The sequence below is a fragment of the Cheilinus undulatus genome, linkage group 4 (genome assembly GCF_018320785.1).
Source record: "Cheilinus undulatus linkage group 4, ASM1832078v1, whole genome shotgun sequence".
NCBI classification, from domain to species: domain Eukaryota; kingdom Metazoa; phylum Chordata; class Actinopteri; order Labriformes; family Labridae; genus Cheilinus; species Cheilinus undulatus.
The window spans coordinates 47,583,776-47,596,649 of record NC_054868.1 but is presented as its reverse complement, the minus strand read 5'-3'; the positions used below and the strand labels follow the sequence as shown (position 1 = coordinate 47,596,649).

Here is a 12,874-nt window from a genome sequence, read left to right as displayed (position 1 = left end):
AGTTCCTTATTATATGAGCTTTTCATTGATGGCCACCTCACCTTGTCCTCAAGGTTATTTCAGTTTATAAGAATCAGCAGACTATAAGTCATTAGTCTACTTCAGATGGTGTCTCCTGCCACCTACTGTCAGTTTTGTTAAAGTTTGTTTGTTTAACTTAACTCAAGTATGACAGTGGGAGTTTCTGGTATGTCTTTGCCTGCCTCTGTGTGAGTAATCCACCTGATCACACCTTATCATACTGTCTAACCTCATCTAACCTGCCGAGGCACTCAGTTGTCTCCTGAGGTTAATTTCTTCTTTTTTTTATTTGTTATAGATTCATCAACACAACTCTGCCACATTTAACCTGCTGCATATAGTCCAACCTATTACCCCCCATATTACTCATAAATCCTAAAGTTTCCACCATTCTGTTACAAAACTATTGAACCAAGAATATTCCATATATATTTTTAGAACAATGGAGGCTCCAGTTTAGGACAATATTTTTGGAATTGTAACACTGCTTGAATAACAATGAAGAGTAAATACATAACTAAGGATTTGCAAAAACATAATTAGATTTAAGAAACTGTACAAAATAGATATTTTGGTAAGTACTGGCCTATAAAGAAGAGGGGAGATTGTGATAACATGTTAATTTCTATGATGTGTTTATCTGTTTTCTCTAGAATTGAATTAGGGTTGATGATTATGTAAAATACAGTATATTGTAAATATGTCCTGTCAGTTAAAAAGAAAAAAAAGTCCTTAACCAAGTCATGAGGTGAGCAAGAAAGTTTATAAATGACCCACAATTCAACCTGTCAGATCTATATTGTACACAGCTGCAACATAAAGGGCAGCTCTGTTCTCCATGACTGTTTTAATCCTTTGAAATAAAAACTTCAAATTCACTCTGGCTGTGACTTTTTCTTCCTAAAGGGAGAACTAAACACTGCAGTAACACTTTTGTACCTGCAACTATAGCACTTCTTAACAAAACTAGCACAAGATGATGCACTTTAACCTTCATGGTATGAATTATTTTAGAGTGGATGGCTTCAAAAGCACTGTAGCACTTTTTAAAGTATTATTTTGAAATGGATGTCTTCAAAAACACTTTAGCATCACTTGTTTCTAATCAGTGATGCTTGTTTTGCCTTGTTTTAATGTATTTCTTGTGATTGTGTCTTGAATTGTGAATCAGTGTTGTTGTTATTTGTTGTTTTTAATGCCAAAATGCTCAACGAATTTAGCTTTTTAGGTTCTAGTAAAGAGCCTTCAACTTGGTTAAATAAAGTAGTTACTAAAGGGAAAGATAACATAAGTGCAGACTTCATTCTTCTCCTCTTCAAACATTTACTGATTTACTGTTATGTTTTTGTTGACTGGGTTACTTATACTTTTGTGAGGGTTCAATTTATCATCCGGTGTTTCTGTTATATTTGCCCCCCCCGGCCGCTAGGTGGCAGTGTGCGCGGTGAGCATAACCCGGCTCTCTTCCGGTTACGGCGAAGAAGAAACAAACCCCATGGAGTCAAATCATGCTTGACCCGAACGAACGCCACTAAAGAAACACATGTGAGGGGCAAATGTAAGGTTTTTTTGTTTATTCTCATTGCCTCCCTGTTTCCTATCGACATGTAGTTTCATTGACCGTCGTTAACCTCCCTGAAGCTGGACCGTTAGCTTGCTAGGCGAACCTTGAAGTTGATAAGATGCTGTTGACATTACCTCAGAGAGGCGTTCAGTGTCTGACAGCGGTCAGAAAAACCTGGATCAAACTCCAGCTGAACGCCGCCGTCAGAAGATGCTGCTCCACGGCTCATGACGAAGTGAGAGTCAGGTTTGCACCCAGTCCGACAGGTGAGATCCTCCCCTAAATACTTCACATTAAAATCCCCTGTAAGGACATGCAGATAGGACAGTGGAGCACCGAAGTTTTTGGGTATCCTGAGTGTGAGTCTATACTATCAGGTATTTTCTTAAGTAAATGTGTAAAAAAAATTAAAACATTTTTCCAGACTATTTCATATTATTCTGCTGGTTTTTAGTTGATCAAAGTCAGGACAGAACCACTTAATATGTCTCAAACTTCTCAGATAATATGAGTTATCAAACTAGGCAAAAATCTTAGTTAATGTAGCTTATCTTGTATAAATGTAAAGAGTGCTGGCTGGATTACATTTAGCTGCTTCATTTCATAGTCTTTGAGTTTTGCCTGTTACTACTAATACGAGAGCTTCATTTTAAAAGCACTACTTAAAATAAAAGTTTCAAATGGTTTTATGGGGACAGCCAGATGAAACAAGCAGGTCATAAGATCATAGGTTAAGGCAAAGATTAATAATTACAGACATTTTGAGACAAAATTAATCTAAAAACATCTAGCATACATGCCATTTATTTAAACAGGTTTTAAAAATAAATATTAAAGAAAACCGTTCACTACAATTTGAGTAAAATCAGGAACAACTCCTTGATAAAAGTAAGTTTTAACAAGGGATTTAAGAGAGCTAGCTGGCCTGATCTCCACATTTTTTGGAGCTCTCACAACAAACACCATGTCCAGTTTTTTACTGTTCGGTAAAAGTCATTTTCTGCTTTTAGTTCTAAATCTGGTATTTAAAACGAGCAGAAAAGCTTTGGCTATGGATCTCAGCAATGTCCCTGTACAGCACTAAAAGATGTTTGTGTAGGTTTTTGTTCATCCTGGTGATGGTTGCCCAAATCTTCAGCTTCTTCAGCTTATTTCCAAAGAGTCTGGGGCCAGATATTTTCTGGCTCTGGTCCCAATCTCTTTAGAACTGAAGATGCCTTCTGGAGGAGAGGCAAAATGTCTTCAAGAACTTCAGTCAAGTCCAGTTGCCCACGTTCTGAAAATTTATAGCACTAAAAGATCAGAAATAGAAAATAAAGGCCACGGGGAGCTTTAAAAGTACTCGTTAAAACCATCTTGAAATAAATCCTGAATCATACTTTAAGCCTGTGTAAAGATGCTAAAACAAGAGCGAGAGTATCGTGTTTTTGATTTTGTTAAAAGCCTGGCAGGTGCTACCTCTCTGCACTGCTGTCAGTGCTTAAAATAAAACATGGCCATCATTAATATGGAAAGTATCATCAGTGCTTTCTTATCATGATATGTAAAGATTTTTGCTGTGCTACTTTGGTTTAAAATGTTTCTCTTTGTTTATTTTCCTCTATCCTTGTCTTGCTGTTTATGTTCTTTGCTGCAGGTTTCTTACATTTGGGAGGTCTTCGAACTGCTCTTTACAATTACATTTTTGCCAAGAAGTTTGGAGGCTCGTTCATCCTGCGGCTGGAGGACACCGATCAGAGCAGGCTCGTACCAGGAGCTGCAGAGTCCATAGAGGACATGCTGGAGTGGGCTGGTAAGAAACATGGATGTCATCCATGAAAGACAACAGTATGTACCATGAAAAATGTATGATATCTTACTCAAACTCGCCTTTACTTTCAGGGATACCTCCTGATGAGAGTCCTCGTCGGGGAGGATCTGTTGGTCCATACCTGCAGTCTCAGAGACTTGACCTCTACAGGCAGACAGCCCAGCGGCTGCTGGACGGTGGACACGCCTATTACTGTTTCTGCAGCCCACAGAGACTTGAGCTGCTGAAAAAGGAGGCCTTAAGGAGCGGACAGACACCCAGGTCACGGGACTAAAAATTCACGCACAGTTCAAAATTATGCATCATCATTTTCTTGTGGACTTATACAACAGAAATATTCCTTTAACTTTTCTTATTATTTAGCATCATAGGTATAAAGAAACAAATGTAAATTCACTGGGCACTGATTGAAATGACAACAAAGAACACTTGAAACTTGGTTGGTTGAATATTGCACCCTTTAAATGAAGATACTGAGAAAGACAATACAAGGCAGTATTATCAGGAGTCTGTAATATTATGGTGTCAGATTGGGTGATTAACTGGTGTACTCACTGATACAAGCTACAGCATTTTAACTGGGTTATTTCTAAAGCTGATATTGAACCATACGTCAGGAGGATTCTGCATGATTTAAGCTTGAAGTTTAATTTTATTGTCTGTCATACATTCAGCACAGTCATGTTTAACCTGCATGACCAGACATGATACCAAGAATTGAACCCATCTAGGATCAGAGAGTGTAGTAGGTCATTTCATTATCATAGAACAAAAAGGAGATTGACGACAAAGTAAAGACAAATTAAATGGACTATCTTGACTTCTTTTCCAGGCCTTTGAGACAAGTTGAAACATTTCACAGCCATTACTGTTTTTGATCATCAGGCCACTGCAGTATTGTAGAATTTTAAGTCGTTTCATGAAACAATAGCTCGCTTAAAAGTTAAGATAAGATAAGATATTCCTTTATTAGTCCCACAAGGGGAAATTCCAATTTACAGCAGCAAAACGTATCATAGATAGACAAAGCAGGCCATTGGTGACAGGAACGTTCATATTTTGTACCGCTTATTTGATCCTGTCCTGTGTAATTTTGATAACTCAATCCCACAATTGGATGATTTCACTTTATAGTAGTATAGGCACGGGTACCCAGCCCTGACTTCTGGGTTTCAAACAAATCTATGATGGAAAACATTGGCTGTGTTTCCCCCTTCCTCCTCTAGGTATGATAACAGGTGTCGTCATCTTAAGGCCCAGCAGGTCCAAGAAAAACTGGATCAAGGAGTCCCACATGTGATTAGGTTTCGTCTGGAGGAAGGTGTGGAGCCTTTCCAGGATATGATCTTTGGTCGGAATCATCATGAGGTGGCCCAGGTCAGACTTGTAATGATTTCAGTGGGTGTTTCTCTTAAATGATGACAAAGATCACACATTTGGCTTCCTTTTAAGGTGTAAAAACCATCCCCTTTTCTTACCCAGCAATTAGAGGGTGATTTTATACATTTTTATCCTTTGTAGATGAATTTTTTTGATTCCAAGGTCTCTGGCGTTGAAGCTAGGGCTGAACAATTAGTACAAATTTACTGGAATTGCAATAAGGCCTTCTGCAATTTTCAAATTGCAGGAGGTGCAATATGTCTTTAAGGTGGAATGAGTGTCAAATATCCTTTTCAGGCATCATTTTAATGTAAATATTTTGTAGCAGAGATGCCCTGGTGCCCATTTTTGAACAGATGTAAGAATAATTTATCTTTGTTTGTGCAGAAATTGCAAAATCATACTCATCGATCATGTTCATACTCTTTTAATAATCATTAATTTTTTTTTTTTTTATTAAACAGAGAATGATAATGTAAAACTTGTCACTATTTGATTTGTTTCCCCCAAAATGAAATAATGCTCTCTGTCTTCCCTTTTTAGGTGGAAGGAGACCCTGTGGTGATAAAAGCAGATGGGTTTCCCACCTATCACCTCGCCAACATAGTAGACGATCACTACATGAGGATCAGCCATGTACTGCGGGGTTCTGAGTGGCTCATCTCCACCTCCAAACATCTCCTCATGTACCGTGCTCTTGGTTGGAAACCGCCAACCTTTGGACATCTGCCACTTTTGATGAACAAAGACGGCAGTAAACTGTCCAAAAGGCAGGGCGATATATTCATTCAGAACTTCCAGAGAGATGGAGTCCTGCCAGAGGCTCTGCTGGACATCACAACAAACTGTGGATCTGGATTCAACAGTGAGTGATCGGGGGGAAAAGTACTTAAAAGCAATGTAAAATGTTAAGACTCATGAATGGTTAATTTATGTATTTACTTTTATCGCCACTCTTCTTAAAAAGGTCCTGACGATTAATGAATTATTTGTTATTCTTTTGAGCTGTAAGTTTACATATGATTGAAAATTAATTTTTTAAACATAGAAGCATTTTAGCATTACTTATTTAGTTGTCATACAGTATTTTATGGCTTACATGGTTTGTGCCGTGAATGTTGTATGTTAATTGGTGTGTTTCATTATTGTGCTGTCATTAATATTAACTTTATATGCAATGGTGTTTTAAACAAAGTTTTTATCAGTTATTTGAGGTGAAGTTGAAAGAAAGCACAGAAATGTATAAGTACATCATTTTTTTAACCGAAAATAATATTTGGAAAGCAAAGATTATTCCTGCAGGGGAATGGAAAAGGTTGTCTTGAAGTTTTATGCCTCTGAAGTTTTTGTTTTTGTTTTTTGTTGTTTTTCAGCCAATCAGATGGGTAGAAGGATGGATGAACTAATCGCAGAGTTTAATCCATCAAAAATCACAACACATTCTGCTCTGGTAGACCTTGAAAAACTGCCAGAGTTCAACAAGTAAGTCAGCACTACTCTTTTCTTTGTTTTTAACCTATTAACCAAATCGAGGAAGTTACACTGTTGTCATGTGATGTCTAGACAGTCAGACAGCGTTGTAGGTGAGGCACGGGTGAGAATGTGGTGAGTGAAAACAGAACCAGAAGGGATGACACACCTTGCACCAAGGCAAAAGTAGCACCTATTTTAATTAATCACTTTTATTGGTGATCATTTAAAGTAAAACCCCAATACAGATAATCAGGCATGCTGAATATCGGCCTCTATAATCAAACTGTTGATCCCTACTACACTCTGAGAACAATGCTAAACCCAGGAAATAACTAATTACCAGGGGTAGGAGGTAACTACTTACACTTACTCAAATTACTGTAATTGAGTAGGTTTTTTGGGGGTATTTGAACTTTTTTGATAATGTTTTGAAATCTGTACTTTTACTTCTACTTAAGTAAGTTTTAACCAGAGTAACTGCACTTTTACTTGAGTACTATGCTCAAGTGTGTATATTCTAAGCTATATTATGCCTGTGAAGTTTGTTGCTGAAAAAACACCCCAGTATTGGATTTTTGCACATTTAAAAACCCCTCTGTTTCAGCCCTGCTCAGAACGAGCTGTTTCTGTGTTTCTGTGTCTGTGGCTTTAAATGTTAATGAGCGGTCTGACCACGCCCCTCGTGGGAAATGGGTGTGGCTTAATGGATGTGGATCTCCTGATCCTCCTCTCAGCTTGTATCAGAGAGGAAGGCAGAACTTTCTTCCAAGTGGGGAGGGCCAACCAAACCTGGGGGCGGTGAAAAGTATGAAAATGTGTATTTTACATATGTGACCTTTAAATTAACCAGTGCTTTTACTTGTACTTAAGTAACTTTTAGCCAGTGTAACTGTACTTTTACTTGAGTACAGTAGTCCTGAACTTTTTCCACCTCTGATCATACCTTTCCTTCTTCAGCACTAACTTGTCAAGAGTATTTATCAAGAATTTATTTCATTTTCGAAGGATACACTTGCAACAGCGTATTGAGGATGACAAGCAATGCAGTTTGCTGATTAAAGATCTGCAGGGACAGATCCAACAGACCTTTGCAGAAGAAATCCAGGATAAAGAGGTTCTTCAGGAGGATTATATCAGACGTGTGCTGCATTTTCGAAAGGTAAAAGTAACAGGGATTACACAACTATTTATTAAACCTTTTTTTACTTTAATTATTGTTATTTTTGTACATTTACAAAACAACATGCTGATAAAATGGAGGTCATGACATATAGGTTCCCCACCCCCACCCTCATCCTTCAGGAGGCAAATAACAAGGTATACATTCAAAACTATAGTACAATATAGTACACCAAAATAAACAGATAAAATCAATGGTTGAATAAATTAGTATGTAAATTGAAAATCAAAGATTAAACAGATGGATAAAAAGAAGAAAATAATAATGATAATTACAAACAATAAATAATAGGACAAATTAAAAGAAAAAAAAACTGATGCTCAGATTTGTAGTATCTGCACAGTATTACCAGAGAATGAATGGCACACCATGTCTCACAATTTCCCATAGCTGAAATCTCATACATTCAGTGACAGGAAGGCCCAACATCTCAAAGCACTGTTAAAGTTTTGACATGTGTTACAAATAAGGACCAAGTGTTTTTGTATTTCTCGGCAGATCTATTTATTAAACCTTTTTTCCATGTTTTCATATCTTAAATTCAACATGATTAAAAATGCTAAATGTTAGATGCATAAAGAGGAATTCATGGCTGGGGCAGACAATGTATATCTCGGAGAATGTTTAGATTTGACACCTTTACTCTTAATTTAGTTTGGTTTTTTGATATGAGAAAAGAAGGTTTTTTTGACCCTTTATATGTCCTCTTGATGTTGCTGTAAATAAATTTTAAATTCAGAGAAAGGAAAGAGAAAATGGTTGGATTTTAAGGTAGGGTTGATATATGACCCTCAGTTTTCTGATATGTAGAGAACGCAAAAGCCATTAATGTGTGTTTTAAGATTAAAAAAATAACAGTCTTAGTTTGTAAATTATCGTCTTGAATCAACTTCTGTTCAAAGACATTGTCAGGACAAAGATGCAGTTTGAATGTTTTTTAAACCTGTGAATGTAACTAATATGTGTTATCGCTGTGCTTTGCATTTTTTTAGTTGCAAACAGCTTTTGTGGCTTCCCACAGACATCACATGTTTTTTTGTCTTCAAACTGCTCTCTTGTCTCTGTATTAATACTGAAACCGTTTCTTCCTCTGTCTGCAGGGTCACATTTCCTTCCTGAAGGAGCTGGTAAACCCTACACACTCCTACCTGTGGGTCCGTCCTTCCCTCTCTAGCCAGCAGGTGGCAGCACTCACCGCTGAGGCTCAGCACATCGCTTCATTAGTTCTTAAGTAAGCAGTTTTTGTAAGCCTACACATGCAAGGCAGTTTCATTTATAGAGCACCATTCAAACACCAAATTCAGAGTGCTTTACAGAGTTCACCACAGATAATTTATAACAATGAAGACCAATAAAAAGTGCTACAGTGCCCTGAACTCACTGACTACATTCACTTTGCTTATAGACACAGATTCACCTCCTGGTCTTGCCTTATCAACCTGGATTCTCTTTAACAATCCACCCCTGACCATCTTCTCAGGGATTTAATCTCTCAGTGTGCTCTGTTTGTGTCTGGAACCAGAACCCAGAAACCTCATCCACAGCCACCTAAAAACCTTTACCTACACTTAAAGATTGTGAACATTCCTGTTTCTTTGTGTTTTAGATTAATATCTGAGCAAGGCAAGCAGCTGTCAGTGGATCGCCTCAGTAAAGATCTGAAGACTCTAGCTAAACAGACTAAAACCACCAAGTACAGGGAGGTGATGAAGCTGCTACGCCTGGCTCTCAGTGGTCTGCAGGTACCTGAACTCTTCATGTTTATTCTGTTATGACTGATACAAAGGAGTTTAGCTGAGGTGGGTCTGATAAAACTTCAGACCAACTTTAACCCAGAGCCTCAACTTCTGCTGAGTCATTCCTCACACGTACACAGCTGAGGTCGACTGATTGAACTTATAGGGTTGTGACGATAATAAAATGCTAATTTTGATGTGATACTAGTAAATGCCAACAGCTCATTGTAACCATGACAAAAAAGTTCTATACAAGCACTAGGCACCCAATATTGGCTTACTTCTTGTTTTAATCACCAAAAAATTGAAGATTGATTTCTGAACTGTGTTGTTTTTCAGTCCCATTCTGTGATATTTCAGGTATGAATGGACAGAAAAGCACATGTCCTACAATTGGGCTTTCTGTTGATAAGGTATCACAAAGCTGTCAATATCCTTAAATGTTTACAAGTAGATCAGACTGTGCCTCCAATTTTAATGGATTTATTCCTTTCCTTCAGCTCTGCCCAACAGATCAGATGTAGTTTGTCAAAGATTTAGTTTTTTTTATGCTTTCAATTGGGGTTGTTCTGATTCTGATACCAGTATCGGAAATACGTCCGATACTGCTTAAAATGGAGGTATTGGTATCGGAGAGTACCTGAGTTTACGCGCTGATCCGATACCATTTGGTTTAACTTTAAATTTTGCTTCGTTTAACCATGCTAAACGTTAGCGTTCGGTCTTCTTTGCTGCCGGAAAACACTGCATGCACGGGCTGCAAGAACCCACTGCGCAGCAAAGACTGGTGGCTGCGTGACAATTTTTCTCTTAATGTGATCGTTAAAATGCCTTCCAGACTGGTGCTGTCATACACGGCAAGAACTGACACAGTTTATCAAAAGTTCACTAACTTTTTGAACCATAAATCTTTGCCTCTTACTTATTTTTCCTTTTAAAGCTAGCCGTTGTACACCAGTGATGCCTTTGAATATCTTGCGGCAGCATTATCAGGGAATGTGGAATCGTGTGATGTTTTGGGAATTTAATGATTAAATCCACACCAGTAAACCTGATAGTGAATGTCTTTTTAACCATATGAATCCCATTTCGATCTTTTATTACTGCTAGCTTGAATGCTAACTGTCATATTGTTTACCCTTGACAAATAAATACTTAACAGGGGTGAACCACCTGTTCTAATGCCACAGATCTTATTTTTTAAATTGCATGCCATTTTACCATACAGTAATCTACAAATTCATTGTTTTATTAAGTCCATAAGGATTAACCTCATTGTAATTTTTTGATTGAAGACATTTTAGGGTTTTATGAAGAGCTTTGGCCTTGCTGTTTGGGCCAGAATTCCTTCCAGTAGACTTGCTGGATAATCAAAACTAACTTTGATGCTATTTTATGCCCTCCTTGCCCATTATTTACATTAAAAATGCATGTCTTAATAATTTAAAGTCATTTCAAATGTAAAAATTATACTTTATGCACACCTATAATGACTATCTTTAGGCCCCTTTGAGCATGAGGCCCCAGGCAGTTGCCTACCTTTGCCTCATGGTAACACCACCTATGACCTAACTATGATCTCATCTAAATGATTTAAGTCATAATTTAAGATTTTATTGACAGTACTTCTGGATTAATGAAACTAGTAATTGGCAAGTCAAGGCAAGCTCTGTGCCTGTGTTTTAAAAACAAGCTTTCAGTTCTGTCCATTTATTAAGGCTAAGGCTTTTTTTAATAAACAACTTTAAGGGCATAGCTAAACGTACTCGATCATTGGACATTCTGTGACCACACCCTGCTTAGAATTATTAAGTTGAACAGTTTTCTGTATTCACATCCCTTTTTAAGTTTTCATGCAATTTTTCTGCTTCAAGGGCACCAGCTGCACTTTAAAGCAAGTTTTTTTGGACTCACAGAGGAAGTTCTGAAACCCTTAGACTGATTTTTGCTGCTCACTTATGATTTCATTTCTTCATTTTTATTAATGCACTTGAATTCAGCAAATTTTTAGCCGTAATCGTCAAAATCCAGACTCTGGAGATCTTTAGTGGACTTCTGCAATCCATCTGTCCTTATATGTGCTATTTCTATTCTTAGTATGACTTAGCTAAACCCAAATATAGCATAGTCAAACTGATTTGCATGACTAAATCCAAGAGTGACACATCCACCACAATAACCTCTCAGAAACTCAGGGCAGGAATGTGGAAAGAGGAAGTAAATTCCGATTGAAAGAGGTTACTGTCTGTTTTCTTACAGTCTTGTTTGATTGCTTTACTTCCTCCACTTGTTTTCTGACTTGCAGCAGGGGCCAAGTGTCGCGGAGATGATGGTGTCTTTGGGGCCTGCAGAGGTCAGCCATCGATTCCAGAAACTTCTGCTGCTCTAAGAGTCGAGTTAAAGACTTCAGAGTCTGCTGGGAGCCTGCAGGGAGATCTATTTCCTGTTTGTTGGACATGAATGCTTGGGCACATTTGAAATGAACTGCTTATAACTTAAAAGTACTTGAATTATAAAGCTTATTTTATATGAAAACATCTGTTTGTTTGATTTATTTCTGTGGCAGGAGCAGGTGGCCCAGCTAAAGATGGTAAGTACCTTGGAGTTTTTATGCAAATGTTGATGTGCCTTTTCCTGAAAGCACCTTTAAGCATGCTTAAACACATGGATTTATAAACATTTGCATTGAAAACTAGAAAGGAAACTTAAACTACATTTTATTTTATTCAAAAATGGAAAATAATTACCTGTGATTCATTTACAAAACATGAAGTGTATTATTTTGATTGTAGCTCTTTGAAATACAACACTGGATAGCTTTTAGCTGTCATGGATACTGTTTTGAGGTTTGAATGCATTCATTTTGGTTCCATACCAGGCTAGAGGAATGAGGTTTTCAGGTTTAATGCCATAAATAATCTAAAACAAAGCTGCCATTATCACAGAGTAGGAAATACACATACACTTGTATGTAATAAATATTTTATTTGCAGGTAATTAGAAGCTACAGATGGCTGTGAATGTTTCCTTCAACAATTTAACTCCTAAACTAAGAGCAATTTAAAAATGAACCAAAATGCAAATTTAATATAGTTAAATAACAAGCAAATACTATGTTCATTACATTGATAAATAAGCTTATGTTGGATTTTATTCTGTTAAGGTCAAGCATATGGTGTGGTATAAATTCTGATGAAAGCTATGCTGTGTCTACTGTGTATTTCTACCTTTCATAAGGTTTTGGGTTTTAAAATGAGTGTTCAGTTTTACCCTATGTTAGTTCAGCTGGCCAAATGTGCCTGCTTTGGCTCAAGTTGTCCATCCCTGGATTAGAGGCTTGAGGTCAAAGGTCGAGGACATTGGGCCTTATGTTTATCCCTTTCCTTGAGAATGATCTCCAAGAATGCTCTGAGTGACTTTCTTTAAACTCTCACAAACATCCACCCTGACTTGAGGATGGATTGAATACATTTTGGAGGTGACAGGTCAAAAACCAACCTAGGCCTTACTCTTGACCTACGACCATGCTTTTGCCATCGAAATGGCAGTTCTATAACTTGCAGAGGCATGGAACTGCCGTTGTCATGTGTTTAAAGGTTGACAAATACTGTTTTTCAAGGCCGAAATGGAACCGATTATTAGTAGGATATGTGACGAATAACATTTAATGTGGCAAATGTAAAACTGCAAGTTTAGAAAAAAAGGAAAAT

General features: G+C 37.5%; 1 protein-coding gene across 1 annotated transcript; it reads left to right on the top strand.

Annotated features, from left to right (window-relative positions):
* The first annotated feature begins 1,507 nt into the window (after window positions 1–1,507).
* On the top strand, window positions 1,508–12,338 carry ears2 (glutamyl-tRNA synthetase 2, mitochondrial). The gene is made up of 10 exons (XM_041784318.1): window positions 1,508–1,851; window positions 3,222–3,377; window positions 3,467–3,656; window positions 4,622–4,772; window positions 5,319–5,640; window positions 6,149–6,257; window positions 7,254–7,407; window positions 8,529–8,659; window positions 9,035–9,170; window positions 11,470–12,338. Exons 1-10 carry the CDS (start codon window positions 1,704–1,706, stop codon window positions 11,551–11,553), a joined length of 1,581 nt encoding a protein of 526 aa, XP_041640252.1. The 5' UTR covers window positions 1,508–1,703; the 3' UTR covers window positions 11,554–12,338.
* The last annotated feature ends 536 nt before the right edge of the window (window positions 12,339–12,874 follow it).